This window comes from Bombyx mori, chromosome 17 (assembly GCF_030269925.1).
Source record: "Bombyx mori chromosome 17, ASM3026992v2".
Taxonomy (NCBI): domain Eukaryota; kingdom Metazoa; phylum Arthropoda; class Insecta; order Lepidoptera; family Bombycidae; genus Bombyx; species Bombyx mori.
The window spans coordinates 13,586,504-13,612,647 of record NC_085123.1 but is presented as its reverse complement, the minus strand read 5'-3'; the positions used below and the strand labels follow the sequence as shown (position 1 = coordinate 13,612,647).

The window sequence follows — 26,144 nt, the reverse complement described above, 5'->3', positions numbered from 1 at the left end:
AAAAATTTCACATGCCACGACTGCTCTGCCAAGAGCAACCGACTATGATGATGATGATGATCTTTTTGTAAATTTAAAATTTGTTAATTCTTATCTGCTTTTTATATTTCGATTAAATAAAAGCTTAGTGTTTATTTGTGCGTATCTGTGCGTGCGCGTGCGTGTGCGGGCGCATGCGTGTGCGGTCGTGTGCGGGCGCGTGCGTGTAAGTGCGTGCGTGCCCGTACCTCGGCGAGCCTTCTCTCGAGGCGCTCCTTGGCGTCCTGGTCGCGCTTGACGCGCTCGAGCCGCTCGATGAGCAGCGGCGCGAACTCGGCCGGCGCCAGCACGCGCAGCTGCTCCGACTGCACGCGCACCGTGCGCGGGATCACCTGCAGACACACATTTGCATTTGTTACTCGATGTCCGTACGTTTGTGTTTAATGCGTTCCCAAGCCGAATGACATGAAACGCGATACTTAATGGTAGGTACTACGTAAATATAAAATTTATTTCCTAATGATTTTTATTAGATACTAGCTGACCCGGCAGACTTTGTACTGCCCCAATCGATAAATAAAAGACCTAAACTTTTGTATAAAGTAAACTTAAAACAAACAAAAGGAAAACGTCCGACGGGGGACACAGCAAAGGAAAAACAAAATTGTTATTTTTATTTAATTCCGAGCATTTTCATATTTATCTACCTTTTAAGCCTTCTCTAGACTTCCACAAATAATTCAAGACCAAAATTAGCCAAATCGGTACAGCCGAATTTTTTATACAAATTTATAGATGAAAATGTGACACCTAATCATTTCCAGACTCAAACTGAATCCATTGTTATTAATCGATAAAAATAACATATCGAGTCAAATATCCACTGCCATTGTTAAATGACTTCTTTTTCAACGACAAGTACTTTGACGATTGATGACTGACCATGGCGGTGTCCTGCTCCTTATTGATGACGGCGTGCCGGTCCATGCCGGGGAGTCGAGACCGGTGCCGCGTATCCCTGGACTCCCGGACTCCGCGGGCTGACACGCCATCGCTGGACAGAGACGGAGAATATTAACAGCGTGCATCGTTTAAGCGAGATGGATATATTTTTCAGGGTCGCGTACGCTAAATTTGTTTTGTTGTTAGTTTATGGCAGTTTCATTATTAATGAATATTTACAGTGAATTTTAATAAGACGCTGGGAGGGGGACACTCTGATGCAAGTTAAATTACAATCAATGTTTTAAAAGTATGTCAAGTTAATTATGGTATGTGGGTACATAATTCTATTTGTGATATTTAATTAGGAAGCAAAAATGAAAACAATTTGCTATCATGGCAAACTACTACTACATGAAATTATAAGGTATAAAATTCTAACAAACTCTCAAACTGATCTAATAAAGGGAATACATCACCGTGTGCGAGCATCGCACTGAGCTGCAGCTGACGTCACAGAGCGGCTCCTGCAGGGGCAGCGGGGGGTTGGGGGAGGGGTACTCACAGACTGCTGCCGGAGAGCGACACGGCGTCGCTGTCGGCGCGGCCGCTGCTGAGGCTGGCCCGCTCCGAGTCGTAGCGCGAGGCGGGACAGTAGCCGGCGTACGCCACGTGCGCGCTGTACACGGAGCGCTTGCGGTGTCTGCGCGGCCGCGGCGGGATAGGGCAATGTGCGGATAGCGTTTATACAAGACACGGCGGGTCGGCGGGCATGCGGGCAACACATGGGGAGAAACGAATACAAGGGGCGCATGAGTCGGAAGCGGCGGCGGACTACGCGGCGTGCTCGGGACGCGATCATGCAATGCTGAACCAGCTGACGTATATTTGCGATCACAGTCGATTTGGAATTATTTGTTTTAAAAATATCAAACTTATAAAAACACACGTTAAAAACAACAAAACCTACCTAAAAATTTTTTTTTATTTATTGAAAATTTCTGTTTAATCCTGATAATTTGAAAACTCAGGGAACGAAGAATTAAATTTTGTAACAACATTGCCAATGGTCGTTCCCGATTATGTGAGCAAAATAATAATACTAATAATAATACCACGATGATACCACGAGAGATATTCATTGTTTATGGGATTTTATTTTACATATGATATTGTTAACTTACTATTCGAGCTCAAAAACCTTCGTGCATATGAATAATAATATACTACTAGTAGTATTAGTACCAGTAGTACTAGAATAGTTTACTAAGGCTAATAAGTTCACTTAACATAACATCAGCTGTTGATCAGTAGACCGAGTAAGGTGCTGTAAAGAAGGTTCTTAAGACTCGAATGAAAGTATATAGATACTGATATTTTTTTAAACTGAAATAATATCGAAATTAATGCATTCATTCTTTCGTGGTAGCGTAAATTGGATTGTTAAGAAAAATCAATAATACGAAACTAAGAAAGAAGACTATGTATTCAAACTACGCTATTACAACTATGAATATAATAAAATCTATTAAAACGTACTATGTACTCAAAACGAAACTATGAAAATACATTTAAATTAAAAAACAGAACAGCGTCATACAAAACACATCATGAACACACGCGCGTGTTTCGACATAAATTTTATAATGATTGTTTTTGTCGAACGGACGGTTCTAGAGTGTTCATGGCGGTCGCGTGCATGACGCCGTCCGCGCGGCGGTACACTCACGGCGCGGCGTCGGAGCGCAGGCGGCGCGACTGCGTGGCCAGCAGCGCGTCGTGCGTGAGCCGCGCCGGCGCGCCCGCCAGCTCCTGCCCCTCGTGCAGCGTGGCCAGCCCGCCCGCCGACAGCTGGGGGCAACGCGACAACGTTACTGCACACGTACCATCTCTCTCTATCTCTCTCTCTCTCGCTCTCCCTCGGGCGACACGATACCAACAATAAAAACATTATGTAAAGTAATCTCAAGTAAACTAAAACGACCAAGCCAATTATTATTTTTGTGACATATCATTACAAAATAACAAATTATGTTCAAGTTAACCTGAACATGAAGTACAACGGATGACGTCATAAGTGGCTAATGGTCGTTTCCCTCAAATATGTATGTAATAAAAATGCATTCAAGCCAGATAATATGTAGTGTTTCATCGGCAGAGAGTTTAAAACTAAATTTTGCCGATTTTAAGAAAACTTTGTTTGTATGTGTGGGAGCAATACCACGGGTCGTAGATGCGAGGTAGTGATGTCCAGTGTACATTGGGGGTGAGTACTAACGTCTTTAGCGGGTGGCGGGGGCGAGGCGTCGGGGGAGGAGAGCGGCTGCGTGGCGGCGCTCACGTACGACACGTACGCGTCCGAGCGCAGGAACGCCTGGTACGTCGTCTCAGTTATGGCGCGCGTCACCTGCACACACACAACTAATTAATTGATCATGCATTTTTTTATTGTTATTTTTTTCTTATTAACCGACGCGAGAAATTCTGGAGCGATGCCATTGAAAGTCACAAATGGGAAAGTACTGTAACGGGGTGAATCCCGGAGCTTTTTAAAAAAAAGGAAACTGTGACTGACACTGACTTTATTTTATAAGAGAAATAGTAGAAACGATGTGTGTTTCCGCTACTCAAGCCAATTCTGCTCTGCCGCCTTTTAACAATCAATCGTCTTTATTTAAAGACGATGCATTCAGAAATGCCTTAGTCTGCATTATTATTTATATTGCATTAGTATTGCGGGGCATATGTAGCAGTACCTCCTGTTCCATGTTATCGAAGATGTTCTTCTCGATGCTGGAGCCGTCTTTGAGGCTCTGCTTCACCTGCTGCTTCAGCTCTTCGGGCATCGCTAGCTGAGACTTGCGGAGAAATCTACAATCAACACGACATTCGTGAGTACTGGTGGTGTGGTAGAACCTCTTGTGAGTCCGCACGGGTAGGTACCACCACCCTGCCTATTTCTGCCGTGAAGCAGTAATGCGTTTCGGTTTGAAGGGTGGGGCAGCCGTTGTAACTATGAGATCTTAGAACTTATATCTCAAGGTGAGTGGCGCATTTACGTTGTAGATGTATATGGGCTCCAGAAACCACTTAACGCCAGGTGGGCTGTCAACTCGACCACCAATATAAGCAATAAAAAAAAAGAATACGGAGGTGCACGCGTGCAGTAGGAACCCGAGCGGGTTGAATGTGACTACGTAAGTTGGGTATTTGAGAGTTCCGATTACAGAATCATGTTTGTTTAATGGAATATTCACTGCATTCAGCTATATCATCAAATCGAAGTATGAAAAATATAAACTATTGATTTTATTTACGTCCTGATTAATACACACGATTCTGATATTATTGACTCTTTCATTAAAATTACCAATAAAATTACAAAAACATTTAAATAATTTTCAAGAATCTTTCTTATTCACGTTTTCAGTCTTCCCTTGGAAAAGTTTGTCCATTAAACTACTTATTTATCTATCTATACAATTTTTTTATTGCTTAGATGGGTAGTCGAGCTCACGACCCATCTGTTGTTAAGTAGTTACCGGAGCCAAGAACCCCGTAAATGCTACCCACCTTGAGACGTGAGTTTCAAGTCTCAGCTTGAAAGTACAAAGCCTACGCCACCCTTCAAACTGAAACGCATTACTGTGTCAGGGCAGCAATAGGCGGTGTGTTGGTAGCTACCCGTGCGGACTCACAAGACGTCTTACCACCTATATTTTTTTGCGGATTTGATTTTTATGAACGGTGTTATTCCTTTATCTTGAAGTCGATCGTGGGCATTTATTAAGTACCCATTACATTGGAGATATTAGGACCTGACTGCGGGATTCGAACACCGGTACACTTGCATCGCTGGATACAAATGAACCAGGCATCCTTTAGGCAACGACAACTCTAATTCAAAAACAAAAAAGAATGATCACAATATGATGTTGAGATATATCCGAACTTATAACACTGATTTTTAATCTCCATGTTTGTTCCTTCGAGCTACATTCGAAAAATTTTTACCATTTTAATGAAGCGTTTGACAGTTAAATCGCAGTTTATTTTATTTCAATAGCATATAAAGCACACTTACTTGTATATAGCGGAGACGACCTGCCGTATCTTGGCGGCGTCGGCCTCCTGCCGCAGCCCCTGGACCGCGAAGTAGAAGTTGAGTCGGTCGACGTGCAGTCCCCCCGCGCCCCCCACGAACTTGCGGAACAGGCGCACCCCCTCCGCGTCCTGATGACAACATTTTACAAGCATTGGAAAACAGTTACCACAGAACTGAAAAAAATTAGCAAACATTATACTTCATTTTTTTAGTCTCTTCAGGAGCCTTGTTTTGTTTCATCTATACCTACTAATATTATAAAGCTGAGGAGTTTGTTTGTTTGAACACGCTAATCTCAGGAGCTACTGGTTCCATTAGAAAAATTCTTTCAGTGTCAGATAGCTCATTTTTTTTAAGGGATTTTATGACCTGGTAACTGAGACTTTTAAGTCATGTGTTATTTTAATTTCTATTCATATTTTTATGAAAAATGATATTATGAAGTGAAATGAAATGAAGATGATTAATTAGAGACATTAATCAACTGGGATGAAATGAAATGATATGAGATGAAATATAATCTCAGTAAAATGATGGTCATTTACTAAGATTTTTCAGTGGACTTTTTGGAGGATCCCGAGAAGTTACGTCCAGCGGCTTTGTTTCATTTTCCCACATTTGTGCACTTTCACAGATATTAAATAGTTAATAAACCACCATTATTACACATTTAAACCCGAAGAAACACTAAATAGACAAAATAAAACAAATCACACAACTTCACTCCTCGCGTTCCCGCCAAAAAGTCTCAGATAGCTTATTTATTGAGGAAGGCTATAGGCTATATAACATCACGCTAATAAGACCAATAGGACGAATAGGACTAAGCGGAGCACCAATAGATAATGTTTCAAAATCGGGGTATTTTTCCCTTTTGAGAGATTACGCTATATGTAGATATACATCAAAGTAACTATTCCACGCGGACGAAGTCGCGGGCAAAAACTAGTAATTGATAGATTTTTATTATTTTTATTAAATATAGCTCAATGTACATTGCCCTATTTATTACCCTACCCTATTTTAAGTTAGCAAAAGCACTTTTTGTAAGTGAATGTCGGAATAGTTCTGCACTCATTGTGCTATTAGGTAAATCCCAAATTAAACTTTTAATCATGTAACCAAACGAACAGAAGATGCGATAAGTAACGTATAATTCTATGATAACTATAAATTTGAAGGATTGCTATTTCTGTTTTTATCTAGTTACTTTTGCCTTATCGTGGATCGTTTAAAGCAGTGATTATCAAACTTATTTCTTTTACCGCCCCCTTTGAAAATCAATTATTTTTCAGCGCCCCCCATTTTTTATACACCCCTAAAACTTTAAAACCACAATTTTATTAATTTAATTAATAAATGTTGTATTAATTTTAGTAAATGTAGTACCACGTAGTACATAATATATTTGTAGATGCTATTATTGTTTCTTCATATTATTATATGTCCGTACATTGCTACAGAGCCTGTATTTACAAATTTGCAAAGTAAAAATGAATTCTTCTCATCAATATGTTTGTTTAAATTCAGAATTACCAAAATAAATTGCTAGTTCACTGTACTATTACTATGCTAATTTATTAGAACGACACTATTTTTGTTGATTATCTTTCTCATTAATATAAGATTCTCATCATAAGATAATTAAAAATTTATATTTCGACTAGTAAATAATACTACTAACAATAATAACTTATTAAACTACGAATAAGCTAAACCTGGAAGTCGTAGAGGATTTCATTTATCTGGGCTCTGTCATAGCTAGTAATGGATCCTCCGAAAAGGACCTCAGAAGGCGAATCAGTATGGCAAAGAGAGCTATGTCCCAAATGGACCGTGTATGGGTGGCATTTTTCTCTACGGCGCAGAGACTTGGACCCTCAAGAAAGCCGACCGCCAACGCATCGACGCGTTTGAGATGTGGTGCTGGAGGAAAATACTCGGGATTCGTTGGACAGACCACAGAACCAACGAATCCATTCTTACCGAGCTCAAGATTTCAATGCACCTCCGCACTACATGCGCGCGGAGGAGTTTCGAGATCTTTGGACATATCACCAGAAAGAGAGGTGACAATCTGGAAAAGCTGCTGGTAACAGGCAAGGTATGCGGGAGAAGGCACAGAGGCAGAAATCCAATGCGCTGGTCGGACCAAATACGCTCCACTCTCAATACCTCAGTCCACGTTGTTATCCACACAGCCGAAGACAGGCAGGAATGGCGCAAGATGATGCAGGAGAAAGTTATTAGAGGAGGCCACGACCCTCAGCACTGAGGATTATCGACGCAAGAAGGAAGGAAACTACGAAAAATAAATTAATATCATTTCGTATTATAGATAAATATGGGTAATTTTTTATAGAATTTTAGTTTATAATTTAGAACTGGTTCAAATAAAAACCGCCGCCTAAGTCAGCGTTTTTATTATTTGTAATAATTAATATCTATACTAATATTATAAAGAGGAAAGATTTATTTGTTTGTATTCAATAGGCTCCGAAACTACTAAACCGATTTGAAAAATTCTTTCACTATTTGGAAGCTTCACTATTCCCGAGTGACTTAGGCTATATTCTTTTTTTAAAAAAATTAGGTATCCTTACTAAAACTCCAATAACCTAAGGTGTATAAAAAATTTACCTAAAATATTATTTACGTCGCGTGCCCTACGAAAACTATTGATGATAGAATAAAATAATGTACTACGACTTTGTAAAAAACATTCATTATTTACAAAAAGTGTCGCGACAGCATAATAATATGTCTAACTATTATAGTTATGCCGCAATAAGTGTTCTTTTATTTAAAAAATGTTCCTGGTAAGACATAGAGTGCCCCACTACCTTCGCCGACTGGCGGCTTCCTACTTGGAGGACAGATCGGTCACGTGTACTGAGCACGGTGGGATCGTGCACAGGTTCCCGGTCGTGCGCGGTGTTCCACAGGGGTTGGTGCTCGGCCCCCTTTTGTGGAATATCGGGTATAACTGGGTACTGAGAGGTGCCCTCCTCCTGGGCCTAAGCGTAATCTGTTACGCAGACGACAGGCTGGTCATGTCCCGGGAGGGAGTTTTGCTGAGTTTGCTCGTCTTGCCACCGCTGGGGTGGCGCATGTTATCGGCAAAATCAGGTGATTAGGCCTCGACGTGACACTCAGTAAAACCGAGGCCATGTGGTTCCACAGGCCGCGGAGAGTGCCACCTGTCGATGCCCATATCGTGGTTGGAGGCGTCCGTATCGGGTCAGGGTGCAGTTGAAGTACCTCGGCCTCATTCTGGACAGTCGTTACTTCCGTGTTCACTTTCAGAACCTTCTTCCCAACATCGGAGGGCCTGACCAGGTGATGCGCCTTATACGAGGCGCCAGTCACTGGCTGTGGGGGTAGCGAAGTTGCTGCAACGGCCGCAACGCACCATCGCGGTCAGGATCATCTGTGGTTATCGCACCATCTCTTTCGAGGCGGCGTGTGTACTGGCTGGGACGCCGCCTTGGGTCCTGGAGGCGGAGGCGCCCGCCGCTGACTATCAGTGGCGGGCTACCCTTCGTGCCCGGGGCGTGGCGCGTCCCAGCCCCGGTGTGGTCAGAGCGCGGAGGTCCCAATCTCGGCGGTCCGTGCTGGAGTCATGGTCCAGGCGGCTGGTCGATCCTTCGGCTGGTCGTAGGACCGTCAAGGCGATTCACCCAATTCTTGTGAATTGGGTGAATCGTGACAGAAGACGCCTCACTTTCCGGCTCACGCAGGTACTCACTGGGCATGGTTGCTTCGGTGAGTTCCTGCACCGGATCGGAGGCGAGCCGACGGCAGAGTGTCACCATTGTGGTTGCGACTTGGACACGGCAGAGCATACGCTCGTCGTCTGCCCCGCATGGGAGGGGTGGCGGCGTGTCCTCGTCGCAAAAATAGGAAACGACTTGTCGTTGCCGAGTGTTCTGGCATCGATGCTTGGTAACGACGAGTCGTAAAAGGCGATGCTCGACTTCTGCGAGTGCACCATCTCGCTAAAGGAGGCGGCGGGGTGCGTGAGAGATGCACAGGCCCGCCGCCATCGAGCGGGGTCCAGGGAGGTGAATCTCGCCCAAGCCCTGGCCCTCTAAGTGCTTCGGATCTCACTCACATGTCGGCCTGGGGACCGGCAAAGGGGCCCTAAGAAGACGACGTGCAAGCTGATCTGCACACGTTTTACGAATGAGCATCCGGGTGATGGAAGGCCGGCTATCCTCAACCCACGCTGGTTCTGACCCGCGGGGTATTCCGTAGGATAGACCATTCTAACCGGCGCCATCTAGGCGGGCTTCGGACAGCCTGCCGACCGAGAGGGCTGGTGGTCGTGGCGCCGACGACCGCCACTCCGGCGTCCCGAGGGGGAGGGTGATGGGAGAGATGTGCTCCGCACTAAACGCTTCACTTTCCCCCTTTGCCTTTTCATGAGTTCTGTCTCATGCGAAGTTTGGACGTTGGTTGTTGAGCGACAAGAGGTTTTAGTCGGTTCGACTCCGACATGCCCCGCCCTCGATCCCCAGTGAAGGGCGGAGTCCGGCGATTTCCTCTTGACAAAAAAAAAGTGTGGCACTCGGGAACTGCGGCGGGAAAGCTATTGCATAGCATTTTAATCAACTTATGACATTATAATTAAACAATGAAAATTTAATATTAAAACAATAATAAGACAAGACCACGCTATATTAAACCTTAATAAAGGCAAAACCTTAACTGTCCCCTTCATACTCATAAGCTAAACCGCGCGAGAGAGAGATGGGCAGACTTTTTATGATGCGCATGCAGTGTGACGTCACGCCACGCGCTTATTCACAAACACTACACAAGCGCAACGTGTGAATGTGTTGAACGCGAGCTATATGGTAGGCGGAGTGAGTTACGGAATTTCATGATTCGGTCACCGCGCTCAAGGCCCGCGATAAAAGCTATGCAATAGCTTAAAAATGTATGAACTTGTAATAAAATCTCCTTGGCTATACTATTTGTATCTGGCTGGTTTTGGTATCATTAAAAGTTTAAGTTCGAAAGAAGATAATTCCAAATTAAAATTAGGAAGATGTGTGATTTTATTTATTTTTCGTACTGTCAAGATGAGTGAATCTCATGAAGATATTCGATACATTTTAAAATTTTACTACAAAAAAGGTAAAAAAGCAACGCCAGCCGTGAAAAAATACTGCGATGTTTATGGACCTAGTGCAGTGTGTGTGAGAGTAGCACAAATTTGGTTTAAGCGTTTTCAATCCGAAAATTTTGATGTCAAAAATGCACGTCGCTCTGGTCGCCCTATTACGGATAAAATCGATGCCATTTTTGAAAAAGTGGGGCAAGATCGGCATATCAGTAGTTACGACGTAACTGAAGAACTGGGAATTGACCACAAAATAGTTATGGCGCATTTGAAAAAAACTGGGTACACAAAAAAGCTCAATGAAAGAAACCTAATGAACCGTGTACTCATTTGTGATTCTTTATTACGACGTAATGAAACCGAACCATTTTTGGAGAAGCTGATAACTGGTGATGAAAAGTGGATCACGTACGATAAGAACGTACGAGAAAGGTTGAGGTCAAAGGCCGGTCAGGCTTCACTGACTCTGGCAAAACCCGGGTTAACTCGCAACAAGGTGATGCTGTGTGTGTGGTGGGATTGGAAGGGCATTATACATTATGAGCTGTTACCACCAGGCAGGACCATCGATTCTGAACTCTACTGCGAACAACTGATGAGATTAAAGCAAGAAGTTGAGAGAAAGCGGCCGGAATTAATCAACAGAAGGGGTGTGGTTTTTCATCACGATAACGCTAGACCTCACACATCTTTAGCCACTCAGCAAAAATTAAAAGTGCTTGGCTGGGAGGTGTTAATGCATCCGCCGTATAGTCCTGACCTTGCACCTTCAGATTTCTACCTGTTTCGGTCTCTTCAGAATTCTTTAGGCAGTGTCACGTTAACATCACGAGAGGACTGCCAAAACCAATTGTCGCGGTATTTTGATCAGAAGCCCCAAATTTTCTATAGCAATGGGATCATGTCCCTACCTACAAAATGGCAAAAAGTTATCGAAAAAAATGGTATCGACATACTTTAGTTAAATGCGAATAAACTATATTAAAAAATGTTGTTAATGTTCTTAAAAAATGCGAAGTAACTTTTTCCCCAACCTATTATATAGAAATAAAATAGTAAACAATGTTTACAATAAGTGAGCGGTTTAGGCTTACTATACTATTTGACATTGGACGGTAATGGGTAAATTAAGTAAATGAAATTACAAATTTTACAGCGCCCCCCTAACCCACATCAACGCCCCCCATTTTTTCCTGGGCCCCTTAGCGCCCCCCTCTAGGTTTCAAACGCCCCCCAGGGGGCGTTATCGCCCACTTTGAGAAAGACTGGTTTAAAGAGATCTTGACTTGTTAACACAGAATACAGTGGTCGTTTACTTTTACGGTTTGTTCATTTGTAGAAACAACTCAAATAATATTAGGTAAGCGTTAGACTCAGGTCAAGAAGGATAAATAAGTAAATAATAAACACTATATTGCTAACACGAAATCTTTTTGGGTTATGGAAAATCGCAATGTTACTTAAAATAAATAGTCAAAGGAAACTGTACACAAAGCGTTTTATTAAAAGACGATAGTAGTTACATAATGATAGTTATTATTAAATTGTGTTTCCATATATTTTTAGAGCCTTTTAAGAATGCGTATGGTATTTCAGCCTGTTAAGCAGAAACTTGTAGTGAAGATAATATAGGGTTGTTAGTTGTTACCTCCAGCAACTCGTCGAGTGCATAGTGGGGATAATATGGGGTTGTTAGTTGTTACCCCGAGCAACTCGTCGAGTGCATAGTGGAGATAATATGGGGTTGTTAGTTGTTACCCCGAGCAACTTGTCGAGTGCATAGTGGAGATAATATGGGGTTGTTAGTTGTTACCCCGAGCAACTCGTCGAGTGCATAGTGGAGATAATATGGGGTTGTTAGTTGTTACCCCGAGCAACTTGTCGAGTGCATAGTGGAGATAATATGGGGTTGTTAGTTGTTACCCCGAGCAACTCGTCGAGTGCATAGTGGAGATAATATGGGGTTGTTAGTTGTTACCCCGAGCAACTTGTCGAGTGCATAGTGGAGATAATATGGGGTTGTTAGTTGTTACCCCGAGCAACTCGTCGAGTGCATAGTGGAGATAATATGGGGTTGTTAGTTGTTACCTCAAGCAACTCGTGCAGACTGCGCGCCCAGCGCATGTAGGGCGGCGAGGCGGGCGACCGCGCCGAGCTGCCCGACGACCCCTCCGTCTGCTGGCGCCACGCCATGCTGACCCTGAACAACAGTACTCACAATAACGAATTTTAAATAATCAAAACTATCCGTAATTTATAAACATACATTTACATTTCAAAAATTCTTTCGAAGTTTTTTCGAAATAAGATTGCATGTTGTGGGATTTCCGGCTAACGTTACATCGCAATATTTATCGCCGGGTACTGTACGTCCTGTCAATGATTTCTTCAGGAATCTATCTTCCAAGGATAACCTCACAACATGTTTATCGATATATTGCTTTATGCCGGCGAAATTATGAAGACTCTTAAAAAATGTATTTATGATTATCTTACTTGGAGAAATGCGGTTGTGCGAACACATGTTTGGACTGAGATTTGCTTTTCTCCTCACCCGAAGCCTGCGGTAACGACGACCTGTCAGCAAGCTTGTGCTCCCAACCTGCGGACGGACAAACTTATATTATTGATATTATTTTGAACATAAATACAAAACTAACATTGCAGTAATGCGTTACGATTTGAAACCCCATTTGAAGATTCAAAAACCATGTCTACGGGCTCCGGTAATCACTTAGCACCACACCGTGAGCTCGACCACTCATCTAAGTAATTTTTATTATTTTAAATACATAATTTTATCTGTTTATATTTTTAAGTCTTGACGCGGCGTCTGTTCGTAACGGTCTCTTTGTATTCGACTAAGCGTAGGCGAGATTCTCTAATGTTTAATCCTGAAACGCAGAAATAAAATTACAGACTTTGCATCCAGGGTCCTGGAGACGCTGATTGTCGACATTCAACCCACGGTAGGGTAGTGTGTACATGTAGGTTCACTGAGCACCGGCGGGGGGAGGGAGGGGGTGGGGGGTGTCGTTTCGATGCACCGAGCTCAGACAGTCTGTGGTCACGCCGTGATAATCTCGAACCCAGTTGGTACAGGTCTGGAAATCTTCAAACGTGATATTTACCTTGCGGGTGGCCGCCTACAGGAGTGTGGCTCATGGCGCACAGGCCCTTCTCCCACCCGCACGCTGCATGGCGAGACACTACCTAAAACAAACCAAACAAAAACACTATTAACTTATATCCAATGCTTTTTATGATTGAGGGATTACTGGTAGCCCATAAGCATTTCCTGTCCTTTCACAAGGACAGGTGTGCGAGCAAGGGCTCAGCCAGGAGGGGGATCTATCCAATGCGTTACATTAAGACAATTACATTTAATTACAAGATTTAGGTATTTTAAGCATATTTTATATGTAAATTGTGTATTTTTATTTAAGATTATTTATTTAAAGGAGCAAAATTATTATTACTTTGTTCATATTTGTATGTATGTTATCTGTGTATGTATATAATTCAATCGATAGGTACACCGCGTGTAATTCGTTTCCAAATGATTCTTGTCCACCTGATGGTTGTCTGGAAAAGATCGCTCTTAACAATAAAACCGCAAATTGTACTTTTTTTTTGTATTTAATGTTTCGATTTGTCTATATTTTTTTTGGTGTACAATAAAGAATACTCTCTCTCACTCTCTCCAAGACAATAACTGGCAATACTCGATTTAAAGAAGTTCCAAAATTGCGTGTTTTTACCAAATCGCGTTTCGGTCGCACACACAAACCAGTGGATTTCAGTATAAATGATACAATATAATTGCCGTCCACTTTAGAAAGCCAAACTCGCAAGTGGATTAGAATAATAGATATTACTGACAATGTGCAGTACAGTGGTAATGACTCACCCGCACGAGCCGACAGCGTGCTACCAGAAATTACACAAAATTTGCGTCTCGTTTTACTACTACTCAACGCTGTTCCTTGACCGCGAAAGGCTTTTGTGAACACTGTTAAGTACATAATTATTAAGAAAAAAGCGAATCTGCCTCTAGATCATGCCGCGGTATCGTCCTGTTACTACCACTGCTTATTTATTTATTTATTTTATTTATTATACTTCATGTAAAATTTACATTGGCGGACTTAATGCCTAAGGCATTCTCTAACAGTCAACCAAAGTTATCTATTAGGACCCGGATCAGAGACGCTTCTTAACGTCCCTAGATGTTCTGTTATGATTAAATAACGAAATAATGAGGGGAAACGAGCTATTCTTCTAGTAGATCACCGTTTTCCAAAACGGGTCCAATTTTCCAAAATTCGAGGTTCATGATTTTCGAGACGAGTTCGAAACTGGATGCAGTGATGGAGGGAAATGCCGCGCTCAAACGAAAACCTAATCCACCTTCGGATGCAAGCAGACTTCAATCGATTAGATGTATAGGAAAAGTGATTGTTAGCTATTCCTAGTAAAATATGCTTGTTTATGTTTCCTAGTACAGTTTTAAGTTCTATAACAGATCTATTTGCTATTCATTGAGGACTGATTTGTGTTTATCATAAACATCCTTGAAATTTTTCTTGTTGTTAATAATTATTTTGCTAGGTTATTGTGCATAGATGAAGCTACAAAAATATGTTGAAATGTAAATATTAGAGGCAATGTTTTTTCAATAAAATATATTCTCTAACCAATGATATTAGGAATATTAGGATAAACAAATATATTTTTTTTAAATATACAAAATAGAATCAACTATTTTATACTCAAATATTACACTTAACTATAAAATAGGCTTACACTGAAGTACAATTTTTTATATATTTTAATGTGATATCTTTAATATATCCTTTTTCCTGATATTTTTTATTTATTTACATATGAGACTTTGTATGTATGCACTTTCCTAATTCTACTATTGTATAGTAGAACACTTTAACACATTTTCCCTAAAAAAAAATATTTTTTGGCAATTGTAGGTTTCAAACTTTAACAAGATTAAGTTTAATCACCATCAAAATACTTAACTTTTGCATATCTTCACACCAAAGCCATTCTGTATCCCACATTACACAAAAAATAATCAATAACAGTTTATGAATAGACCGAACTGAGAGCGCAGTGAGTTAAAGACGTACTGCTTGCGCATCAAAAAACCACCAAGCCATGAAAAAAATCAATAAACCAAACAATAAGGATCATACTCAGCCTCGTATTCAATTGGTGGAAGTATGAGAGGGACGGCAAGCAGAAATGAAACCGCACGCTGGAGTCAAGAGTCTCCATCATCGATCGGTGTATAACTTAATACATCATATTATAAAATACTGTACAGAATGCATCTAATGCCTTACGAGTCAATCTGCTTATAAATGGATATAATAAAATATCTGATTACTTGAAATATATCCAACAACAAAAAAATTCAGTTCATCTATTGTTAACAATTTTTAAAAATTTAATCATTTTAATATGTGAATGCATTCATCAATACTACAAAAAATTTGGATGGTTCATATAATGAGAACATGTCAAAACAAATTAAATCATAACTTCACGGTACAATGAACAAGTTATGAAAAAAAAACCTTTACTAGTAGGGGTATAAAGAGCTCACCATGTTCATTGTGATTACACAAACAATACCCACACAACTAAATACACCTCGATAATATTATTACTGAATAATATGATTCTACGCCAACAATTTTAATGCATAAAAAATGTAATTGTTCACAACACAACTGCGCAACTCTACGGCAGTAGTCGGAGTGAGATCCGTGATCTACAGCGGAGAACACAATAGGGAATCTAAGAACCCCATTTGGATGTGTACTCGATACTCATATATATAAAAGGGGTTTTATAACTGTAGAATCAATATCTAAAGATATTGACATTTGTTATGGTGTTATAATAATGTCTCATTACAAAAAAAAAAATCGCTAATTTACCTATGCATTTTTCTACTGTGATTATTTGTTTTGGTCACACTGAACTAAATTTAAAAATAAACATTTAGGTAAATCACACCTTTTTTTTGTTTTTAAATAAAGATGAATTGAGTTGGGAGTTATTTATTGAACGTCTTACTAAAGTTTCATCAATATTTTTCTTTGGATTTGACACTCATAAACACAGGAAATAAGTTGTAAACAAAACTTTAGGTCGTAAACCCAAACATAAAACGACAATACCTCGATTGCAAGTGATTAACTTACCTTAGAAATATTAACACGAGGAATGTCTTTAATAACTAAATAAACATCACATTCGACAAATTGTGATACAAACTCTATCCGCGACCAACAAACGCGCCAAACACAACACGAGTGCGTGTAGCTAACAATTATGAAATAAACTTTAATTAAAATTCAACAAATGTAGTAATCACAGTATGGTGGAAGGCATTATTGTTAACGAGGCTGGACGTTCATCGAAAAGTTTCTATGAAATAAATATTTTATGAGCTTGGTTCCGATTTGTGTACAAGTTTGCTTGACAGTTCTTCTTTGACAGTTTTCTCTCGCTTCCTTGACAAGTTGTCGCCATGACAGCTGACCAGCTGCTATGAAGTAGCGCCATCTGTAGAGGACGCTATGAATCGAAATGTCAACAACCAAAACAACGCGTTAGGACATTTGCATAAATCGCTAGTTACTCTTTATACCGCTAGATGTCAGAACTTGTAACTTAACGTGATTTCCATTTATGGCGGGAAACTATTCATCAACAAATAACGTAGCAGGGCAAAACTTTTTTATTTATTGCTTAGGTGGACGACGTCGACGAGCTCACGGCCCACCTGATGTTAAGTGATCACCGGAGCCATCAAAGACATCTACAACGTAAATGCCGCCACGGTGATTGATTTCCACGGTGAAGGAATAACATCGTGTAAGTAAAATGAAATCCGCAAAATTATAATTTGCGTAATTACTGGTGGTAGGACCTCTTGTGAGTCCGCACGGGTAGGGAGCACCGCCCGCCTATTTCTGCCGTGAAGTAGTAATTGCGTTTCGGTTTGAAGGGTGGGGTAGCCGTTGTAACTATACTGAGACCTTAGAACTTATATCTCAAGGTGGGTGGCGCATTTACGTTGTAGATGTCTATGGGCTCCAGTAACCACTTTACATCAGGTGAGCTGTGAGCTCGTCCAACCATCTAAGGAATAAAAAAATAACCCACCTTGAGATACAAGTTCTAAGGTATAGTTACAACGACTGCCACACCCTTCAAACCGAAACGCATCAAAAGCTTTCAAAGTAAAAGTAAATAATCATATCATATACATCGGGCTTCCTTCTTTCCTTCATACCTTTGTAGCAACGAAATACCACGGAGTCCTGGTGAAACTGGAAAGGCCTCCGGGCCACCAGTAATCCTTCAATCATAAAAAAAAAAAAAAACCACGCAACTTATCATCGCGTACGGTCCGACAAGCACACGACTTATTTTTCACTGTATCAGTTACCTTCCTTTTACCCTTAATAACAGTATCAAAGTCACTAATCGCATTTTCCAGATAACTAAGAAAGTTTAAAACAATTCAGTCTTTTTAATCCAACTCATTTAACTATATTTTAATCTGTCACAGAAAAATGCGGCGAGTTGAGAAGCTTGCTACAAACACCTGAGGTGATGACCACGACCACTCTTTCAAGAGCGATGCCGACAAACAAGACGAATCCAATAAGATCACATATAAAATTTCGTGAAATGTTACTTTTACATGAGATCATTTCTGGCTCTTGCTAAGCGGCTTAGGACTGAACTTCACTTCTGGGTATTTCCTAAAAGCTCTGTCACGTCCAAACAAATTTTGAGGAGATTCCTCGGCGGTAGGTCGGTTATGCGTCTGGTATTGCCGATCGACTGATTTCCAGCATATTGCCAGCACGTCTGATGCCCGAAAATAGGAAACGATATAACATCTATACTAATATATAAATCTATAGTGGTTTTTACGGATGTTCCGTAATAACTACTGAACCATGCATCCGATTGACTTGAAACTTGGTATCCATGTAGAAAACACATGTACTCAATGGATAGGCTAATATTTATATGAGTATTGGACTCCCTAATAATAATGTTAACTAGTGGTCCCCCTGTAGTCGAAATTCGACTATAATTAATTGAAATTATACATAACTTTGAACATTATTAAGGTTCTATTAACCAAGACTATCATACTTCTATAATGACAGATATCACCAAGACTACACTATAGACAAATATTAATGAAAATAAACAATATTAATCTATTCTCATTTTGACCACAGACTTCAATGCAATGACAAAAGTTTGACAGTAAACAAAGGGTATTTATACATGTGTGTGTCAAATACACGGTAGTGTGTGTAATTTTTTTTATTAAATTAATGTATTATTAATGTACAATTATTTTAAAATATTTGCATTCTGCACTCCTTCTCTATATTCTCTATAAGTATGGGAAGTTTCATACTCCTCCGTCCGCGCAATTTGCGTAAAAAGGGGTATAAAAAATTTTTGCTTCACGTATTAATATATAGATTTTAAATAATTGAGTACGGCTAGCAATGTATAAATAGAGTAATTACCTGTGTAGCAGCTTAATGCCGCTGCATTGTTTCGTGTTTTGGAGCTGCTCTTGCTTGCGTTTTCTGAAACAAATTAAAAATATGATTAGTCAACGATAGGTACTATTGGTAATACTATTAACTGGTGGTGGGACCTCTTGTCCGCAAGGGTAGATACCACCACCCTGCCTATTTCTGCTGTGAAGCAGCAATGCGTTTCGGTTTGAAGGGTGGGGCAGCCGTTGTAACTATACTTGAGACCTTAGAACTCTTTTCTCAAGGTGAGTGACGGCATTTACGTTAAAGACGTCTACGGGCTCCAGTAACCATTTAACACCAGGTGGACCGTGAGCTCTTCCACCTATGTAACCAATTAAAAAAAAAATTATAAATTTAATTAAAAAAGAAAATATTTATCTTTTATCTTTATATATAAAAATGAATTGCTGTTCGTTAGTCTCGCTAAAACTCGAGAACGGCTGGACCGATTTGGCTAATTTTGGTCTTGAATTATTTGTGGAAGTCCAGAGAAAGTTTAAAAGGTAGATAAATATGAAAACGCTCGGTATTAGATAAAAATAACAATTTTGTTTTCCCTTTGATGTGTTGTACCCCGTCGTCCCCCGTCGGACGGATTCCTTTTGTTTGTTTTAAGTTAATTTTATACAAAAGTTTAGGTCTTTTATTTATCGATTGAAGCACCACGAAGTCTGCCGGGTCAGGTAGTTTTTAAATAAAATTCATCGAAATTTAATTATGTACGCGCCAATGATATTCTGCCCTAAGAATCCATTTACATAAGTCTAAAGTAGAAATGGAACGCGACGCGTACATACATACCCGTCTTAACAAGACATTCACCTTTTGAAGGAGAACTAATTCGAAGGAATCCAGCTCCCGATTTACAAATGAAATGAATGGATTGATTTCAAAGCCTTTGCTTCGATGATATTTGATTTTCAGACAGACAGACGGCCGTGTGTGTTGTAGGGCATCGTCAAAATGTTGTGCGTCCCTTCCGTCAGTCTATTCGTGCGTAATCATTCCAACACGTATTCGAATTACAAGTAGGTACCTACTAGTAATTATAATAGTATACCGAACTAAATTAAAAACTTCTTTGAGTATATGAAACAGATTTGTGCAATATTTTTTTACCGAATTAAACGAGATATGATGCATACGAGAAGAGCTAATTAATTTTGTGCGTGATGTTCCATTTTTAGCTATTGTCTCGAATCGAATCGTGGTAGGACCTCTTGTGAGTCCGCACGGGTAGGTACCACCAACCTGCCTATTTCTGCCGTGAAGCAGTAATGCGTTTCGGTTTGAAAGGTGGGGCAGCCGTTGTAACTATACTGAGATCTTAGAACTTATATCTTAAGGTGGGTGGCAGCATTTACGTTGTAAATGTCTATGGGCTCCGGTAATCACTTAACATCAGATGGGCCGTGAGCTCGTCCACCCTACATGGATATATTTTTTGGAGATGTGATAAAATGTTTGATTAGTGTTCCTTTTATATATATACCTTAACATTTATCATAGTTATTTATTTTTGTGTAATGTGATTTTTGAACTTATAAATGTTTTATTAATTTTTATGTTTATTAATTATTATGAATGTATTATCATTATATTATTGATATTTAAATATAAAAATCATTTTTTCCAATCAGTTAGTACACCGCGGTTAATTTATTTACTTAGATGTTTCTTGTCACTTGATGGTTGTGTGGAAGAGATCGCTCTTAGCGATAACACTGCCCGTTGTACTTTTCATATTAAATGTTCTGCATTGGTTTTGATTTTATGCTTTGATTTTATATAGATGTACACTAACGCATACTCAAAAAATTTTATATTTTAAAAAAAGCAGCCGAATTTACTAGTAATATTTCGTTAAAGCACATCGAATTAATACAGACTAGAGGTCCCACAGTAGTCGAAATTCGACTATAATTAATTGGAATTGTAAATTTGTACACTATTATGATTGTATTTTATACTTCTATAATCACAAATTTCGCCAAGACTTCACTATAAAAAATGTTAACAAAGACAAACAATATTTAATCTATTCTCAATTTGACAACAGACGTCAAGAACAAAAGTTTGACAATAAATAGTATGTATGCGTGTGCGTCAAATACATGGTATGTAGTGTGTGTAATGTTTTCTTTGTTGATTTAATGGATCTTTTATGCATTATTTAAAAAAAATTTAGCATTGTGCACTTATTCTCTATATTCTCAATAAGTGTGGAAAATTTCATAGTCCTCCTTCCGCGCAATTTTCGTAAAAAAGGATACAAAGTTTTTGCTTCACGTATTAATATGTAGATACTTCGCAGTTCAATATCAGGCTAGATCATTGGCACACATACCGTTGTCATGTCTTAATCAAATACACATAAGGTGACGGTTCAATGATTATAAACATTTTAATAAAACATTGAATTTCATTCATGGGAACATTGACGGTGAACTTTACATCGAGTATTGCGACGAGAGAAACAAACATGTGCTTAGGAACATTTATACATATACTGTCTCTTTCTATCCACCCTTGACATATAGTTTTGAATGCAATAGCCTATCCTTTTGTGGTTGGTCGAAACCTCTTCAAACATTAGATTAAATACGAAACGAAATTAGTCTAGCAATGCAAGTAAATTTACAAGTACCAATGTTACAATATCCGCAATCAGTATCAAAGGGGAGAGAGGGAGACGTGGAGAGAGAGAGAGAGAGAGAGAGAGAGAGAGACAGACCACGCGCTAAGCGACTCTTTGATGTGTACAAACTTTTCGTTTCCCTTTGATTGGCATAATGGAACTGTGCGTTGTTATTACACTAATTGAATTTTCCAAGTCCGAGCCTCAGTAATGCGACGAGGATTTCGGGGCGGTTCCATCTGCGTTCGTCACGAGTATTAATGCCGTTTTCGTTTTTAGCGGTAAATAGTAAAATCACTTTGACTGCGATGTCCTTTGATATCTTCGAGTAACTTAATAGCTTCCTTATTAGGCTTCCTTTGACGTTTTTGGTATTTCTTACGAATGAAAAATATTAGATTTTGTTTCTTTTCATTTTATATTTTAATAGTAAAATGTTTTGAAGCGAGTTCATCTAATTTTGGAATGCTTCTTGTAGGTCACATTTTTACATTAATTACTTTGTTTTAATTCACTGATTGACTACTGCTATCTGGCAAGGTACTAATTGTGACAAAGATGAATGAACGAATGAAAATAATAATTTAAAAACGCTACAATTTAAATAGTTTTATCAAAGAACACAAGGAGACTCCATTGGAAACAGAATTCAACTTAAAAGGGAAATAATGCTGCATGATTGGTTTTACAAGCCCGCGAGATCAAAAGCTGGGTGGGCCTTTCATTTTGCTATTCCACGGATTACATTAAAAGGAAGAATATAAAGAGGAAGAAAAAAAAAACGTTAAAAGTTAATTATACCTATTAAGTACGACAGTCGCAGATACAGAATCAAAGGACTAACGGGGCTTTTAATCCGAGTAAATCTTAAAGGGTCTTAAAATCTGTATTTTTTCTGTGCTCTCTCTCTCTCTCTGAAAAACTGAACGACCGTGGAAGCTTTTTGTGTTTTATTTTTGTCATTCATGTCGCTCAAATCAAATATTATTTACAGTTGCGTGATAGTCTGGAAAAAAGTTTCTTTGTCTTGTCTTTTATTTGATTTTTTATCTACTATTTATTTGGGTGGCGCATTTACGTTGTAGATGTATATGGGCTCCAGTAACCACTTAACAACAGGTGGGCTGTGAGCTCGTCCATCCAACTAAGCAATAAAAAAAACAAGGTGTTGTTTGAAGCGACTGTACCGCGTGGTTTTCTTATTGTGCAAACACATCATCACATAGCATCAAAATGCTACGGCCCGTTTTTATAATAGCAATGGTACAATTTACTTATTTTAAAGGGGAAAGTTTTCAATGTTTTGTGCCCGTGGAGTGGAACCAGTGGAGGAGTTTACTTTGACATTCAAAAATTATATTATACTTTGAGAAAAAAACCTTAACTAATTTATTTTAACTAGCTATGTCACTCTAGACAGCCATAAAAAATATTGCTTTGTGTACTTTTAGAGCGCAATGAAATATAATCAGCTTCATAGTAAATTGCAATCGGTCAAAGGGCGTTCTGATTGATGTAAGTACTAACACACCCGGAAAACAATCAATCGCTGCCTATCCCACAACAGGACGTTGCATTATGAGCTATAGTTGCTGCGGTGAGCCGTTTGCGAGGGGAACGCCTCAAACGATATTTAGTGATGGGGAACGGGAGAAACAATTGATCTATTGTGAATTATTTGTATTCACATAAGCTTATTCTACATCGATTTATGTAGTAAATTCGGTGGTATATTATTTGACTGTATTTGGCTGTAATATGAAGTACTTATCATATATACACGAATTACTTCGATGGTGTAATAAAAATCAAACAAAGAAATAAAAATTAAATAAAAATAATGAGTAGAGCTTCTTGTGAGCTCGTATGGGTAAATACTACCACCCGGGCTATTTCAGCTGCGACGGTAATGCGTTCTGATTTCATGGGTAGGATAACTTTTATAAAGTTACATTGTAACTTACACCTTAAGTTGGCAGCATTCTCGTGATCTCTATAGATTTGTTTTTTATTGCTCAGATGGGTGAACGAGCTCACAGCCCACCTGGTGTTAAGTGGTTACTGGAGCCCATAGACATCTATAACTTAAATGCGCCACCCACCTTGAGATATAAGTTCTAAGGTCTCAAGTAAAGTTACAACGGCTGCCCCACCCTTCATACCGAAACGCATCACTGTTTCACGTCAGAAATAAGCAGGCTGATTGTACCCACCCGTGCGGACTCACAAGAGGTCCTACCACCAGTAAGTGAAGTGAAGCAGAGGATCAATTTTCAAAGTGTCCTAGTATTAGTTTTATTCAAATTCTTAGACAGCAAAAATATATTGTTAGTTATAATGTAAAACTATGATTGACACGCGAAATTCATAGAATAATTTTATTGTCGGTAAACTATATATTTGATAGTTCTCCAAACTCTCGCTCACGACTCGGTCGTGCGCGGACGTGCTTTCCGATCCGTGGCCCGCTTGCGAGCCGCGTCTCAGAACTCACAGTTGTGCTCGACAGTGTAGTGACCGTGAATACATCGTGCTTACAATTCAGTAGTGCGGACGTGCCGATCCGTTGGTCGCTTGCGAGTTGCGTCTCGGAGTCCATTTTTGTGCGCTAAAGTGTTGTAACCGCGAACCCACCCTTTACCAACTGCCTTTTTCAAGGCAAAACCAATCGCTACGTTCAGCTTCCTGTGGCACTCACAGGCTAGCGATTTCCTAACCCTTCCCAAAAACAACAGTCTTTTTCAAGACTAGACCCCCGCTCGCGATTCTGCCTGCTGTAGCACTATACAGCCCGAGCGGGTTCCTTTCCTTTTCCCCGCCGATTGCCGTTTTCACGGCATAGGCATTCCCCCCCCCTGCTCCTTGCTGTCCTGCAGCACAGGGGGGTTACAAATCCTATCCTATCCGGGGCCTCGCCTTTCGGCGAGTTCAACAAAAGTCCCGGGGCCGCCCCCCCCGGGCAAGAAGACAGCAAGATGATTGAAGATCGTGACAGTGTCAGTGATAGTGATTTTGTCGGGTTCCTCCGGGAAAGGTACCCGACAATTAGGGCCGAATATCTGGCATATAGGGCCTCTCGTGGCAATCCCTCCCCCCCCGCGTCCGTCGCCGCGTATTTCAAACGTGCCTCGGAGGCACGCCGCGCACCCCCCGCCGCCGCGTCAAGTTCGAGCGCACGTTCCCACGATGCGACTCACGAAGCGCCTAGCGCTACCCCCACCCCCGCGCCCGCGTCGGTTACGTCATCACGCGCTACGTCCGCCGCGACCTCGATCGTTTCAAGTTCAGGCTCCGATACCGAATCGGAGATGGATTTCGAATCCGCGTCAAGCCCTCAGCCTGGAACTTCGGATGGGTTCCAAACCGTAACGCGCGGTAAAAAGCGTACTCGCGCCGTGGAGTCCCGGAGCTCCACGACGAAGCAGACAAAATCCGCGACCGCCTCCCGCCCGCAGGTAGTCGTGACACCGGAGTCGGACTCCGCTCGCCGCGTAACCCCGCCGCCGCGTCCCAAGCCCGCGCCCGCTCCTAAAGCAGCTGCCCCGCCCCCGCTGATTCTCCAGGAAAAAACTGCGTGGAACCGCGTTTCCCAGGCCCTTCAGGCAAATAAAATTAATTATACCCATGCGCGTAACGTCGCGCATGGGATTCAGATAAAGGTCGCAACGCCGGGCGACCATAGGGCCCTCTCAGCATACCTCCGAAAGGAGAACATAGGTTTCCACACCTATGCTCTTCAGGAGGACCGCGAGCTCCGCGTAGTGATACGCGGAGTCCCTAAAGAACTCGACATCGACTACATAAAGGAGGATCTGACCGCTCAGGCCCTCCCGATAGTTAGTGTGCACCGGATGCACAGCGGGCGGGGCAAACAGCCCTATAATATGATACTCGTGGCGTTAGAACCCACCCCGGAGGCCAAAAAGAAGATCGCATGTCTCACGACAATTTGCGGCCTATCCGGGATCTCAATCGAAGCCCCCCACAAGCGTGGCACTCCCGGGCAGTGCTACAGATGTCAGCTTTACGGCCACTCGGCTCGTAATTGCCACGCGCGCCCCCGCTGCGTAAAGTGCCTCGGCGACCACGCCACACTAGATTGCTCGCGTGTTAGGGAAACCGCGACCGAACCCCCAAGCTGTGTCCTATGCCTTAAGCAAGGGCACCCCGCGAACTACCGTGGATGTCCTAGGGCTCCGCGCAAGCGTTCAACCCTCCCAGCTCCGCGAACCGTCGGCCCAAAGACTTCGGCACCCTCAGTGCCGAAACCTGCCTTCGTGCCGGCTGCAGTTCCCACGGTTTCAGCGTGGAAAAAGCCGCTGCCGTATACGAAGGCGGGAACACAAACCGCACCCCCGCCCCCGCTCGCGACACGCCCCGCGCCTCAGCCCCTGCTCGCACCTCGCCCCGCGCCCGCGTTCCGTCCCCCGCAACCCTCTGCCGCCAACGACTTCGCGCTCGTGCGCGACTTCGTCACCGCGGTGAACTTCGACCGTCTGCGATCGTTCGCTGACGCTATCCGTAGGTCGACAACCCCCGAACAGCGGCTCGCGGCCGCGTTCGATCACATGGACGTTTATGAGTCCGTGTCGCGTACGTTATAAAATCTTTACCGGTAATCAATGGCGCAAAAAGGTAGAGAAAAACCGTATTCCCTTACGTTAGCATTCTACAATGCTAACGGACTCGCGCGGCAACGCGATCAAATTTTCGAATTCCTCCGCGATAATCTTGTAGATATTC

General features: G+C 41.3%; 1 protein-coding gene across 3 annotated transcripts in view; it reads right to left on the bottom strand.

The window, feature by feature from the left end:
- LOC101739893 (axin) overlaps positions 1 to 26,144 on the bottom strand; it is a 129,607-nt gene that overhangs the window by 5,931 nt on the left and 97,532 nt on the right. The window contains exons 3-13 of one of the 3 annotated variants that reach the window (XM_012695811.4): positions 18,746 to 18,808; positions 13,286 to 13,367; positions 12,651 to 12,756; positions 12,243 to 12,354; positions 5,006 to 5,154; positions 3,678 to 3,792; positions 3,200 to 3,328; positions 2,651 to 2,772; positions 1,487 to 1,624; positions 922 to 1,033; positions 228 to 371 (exon numbers count right to left, since the gene is read on the bottom strand). In XM_012695811.4, the coding sequence (XP_012551265.2) occupies positions 228 to 371; positions 922 to 1,033; positions 1,487 to 1,624; positions 2,651 to 2,772; positions 3,200 to 3,328; positions 3,678 to 3,792; positions 5,006 to 5,154; positions 12,243 to 12,354; positions 12,651 to 12,756; positions 13,286 to 13,319 (1,161 nt within the window). In that variant the 5' untranslated portion in view covers positions 13,320 to 13,367; positions 18,746 to 18,808. Of the gene's footprint in view, positions 1 to 227; positions 372 to 921; positions 1,034 to 1,486; positions 1,625 to 2,650; positions 2,773 to 3,199; positions 3,329 to 3,677; positions 3,793 to 5,005; positions 5,155 to 12,242; positions 12,355 to 12,650; positions 12,757 to 13,285; positions 13,368 to 16,381; positions 16,692 to 18,745; positions 18,809 to 26,144 lie in introns of those variants that run through there. The other 2 variants (XM_062673446.1, XM_021352163.3) reach the window with 2 other exon arrangements.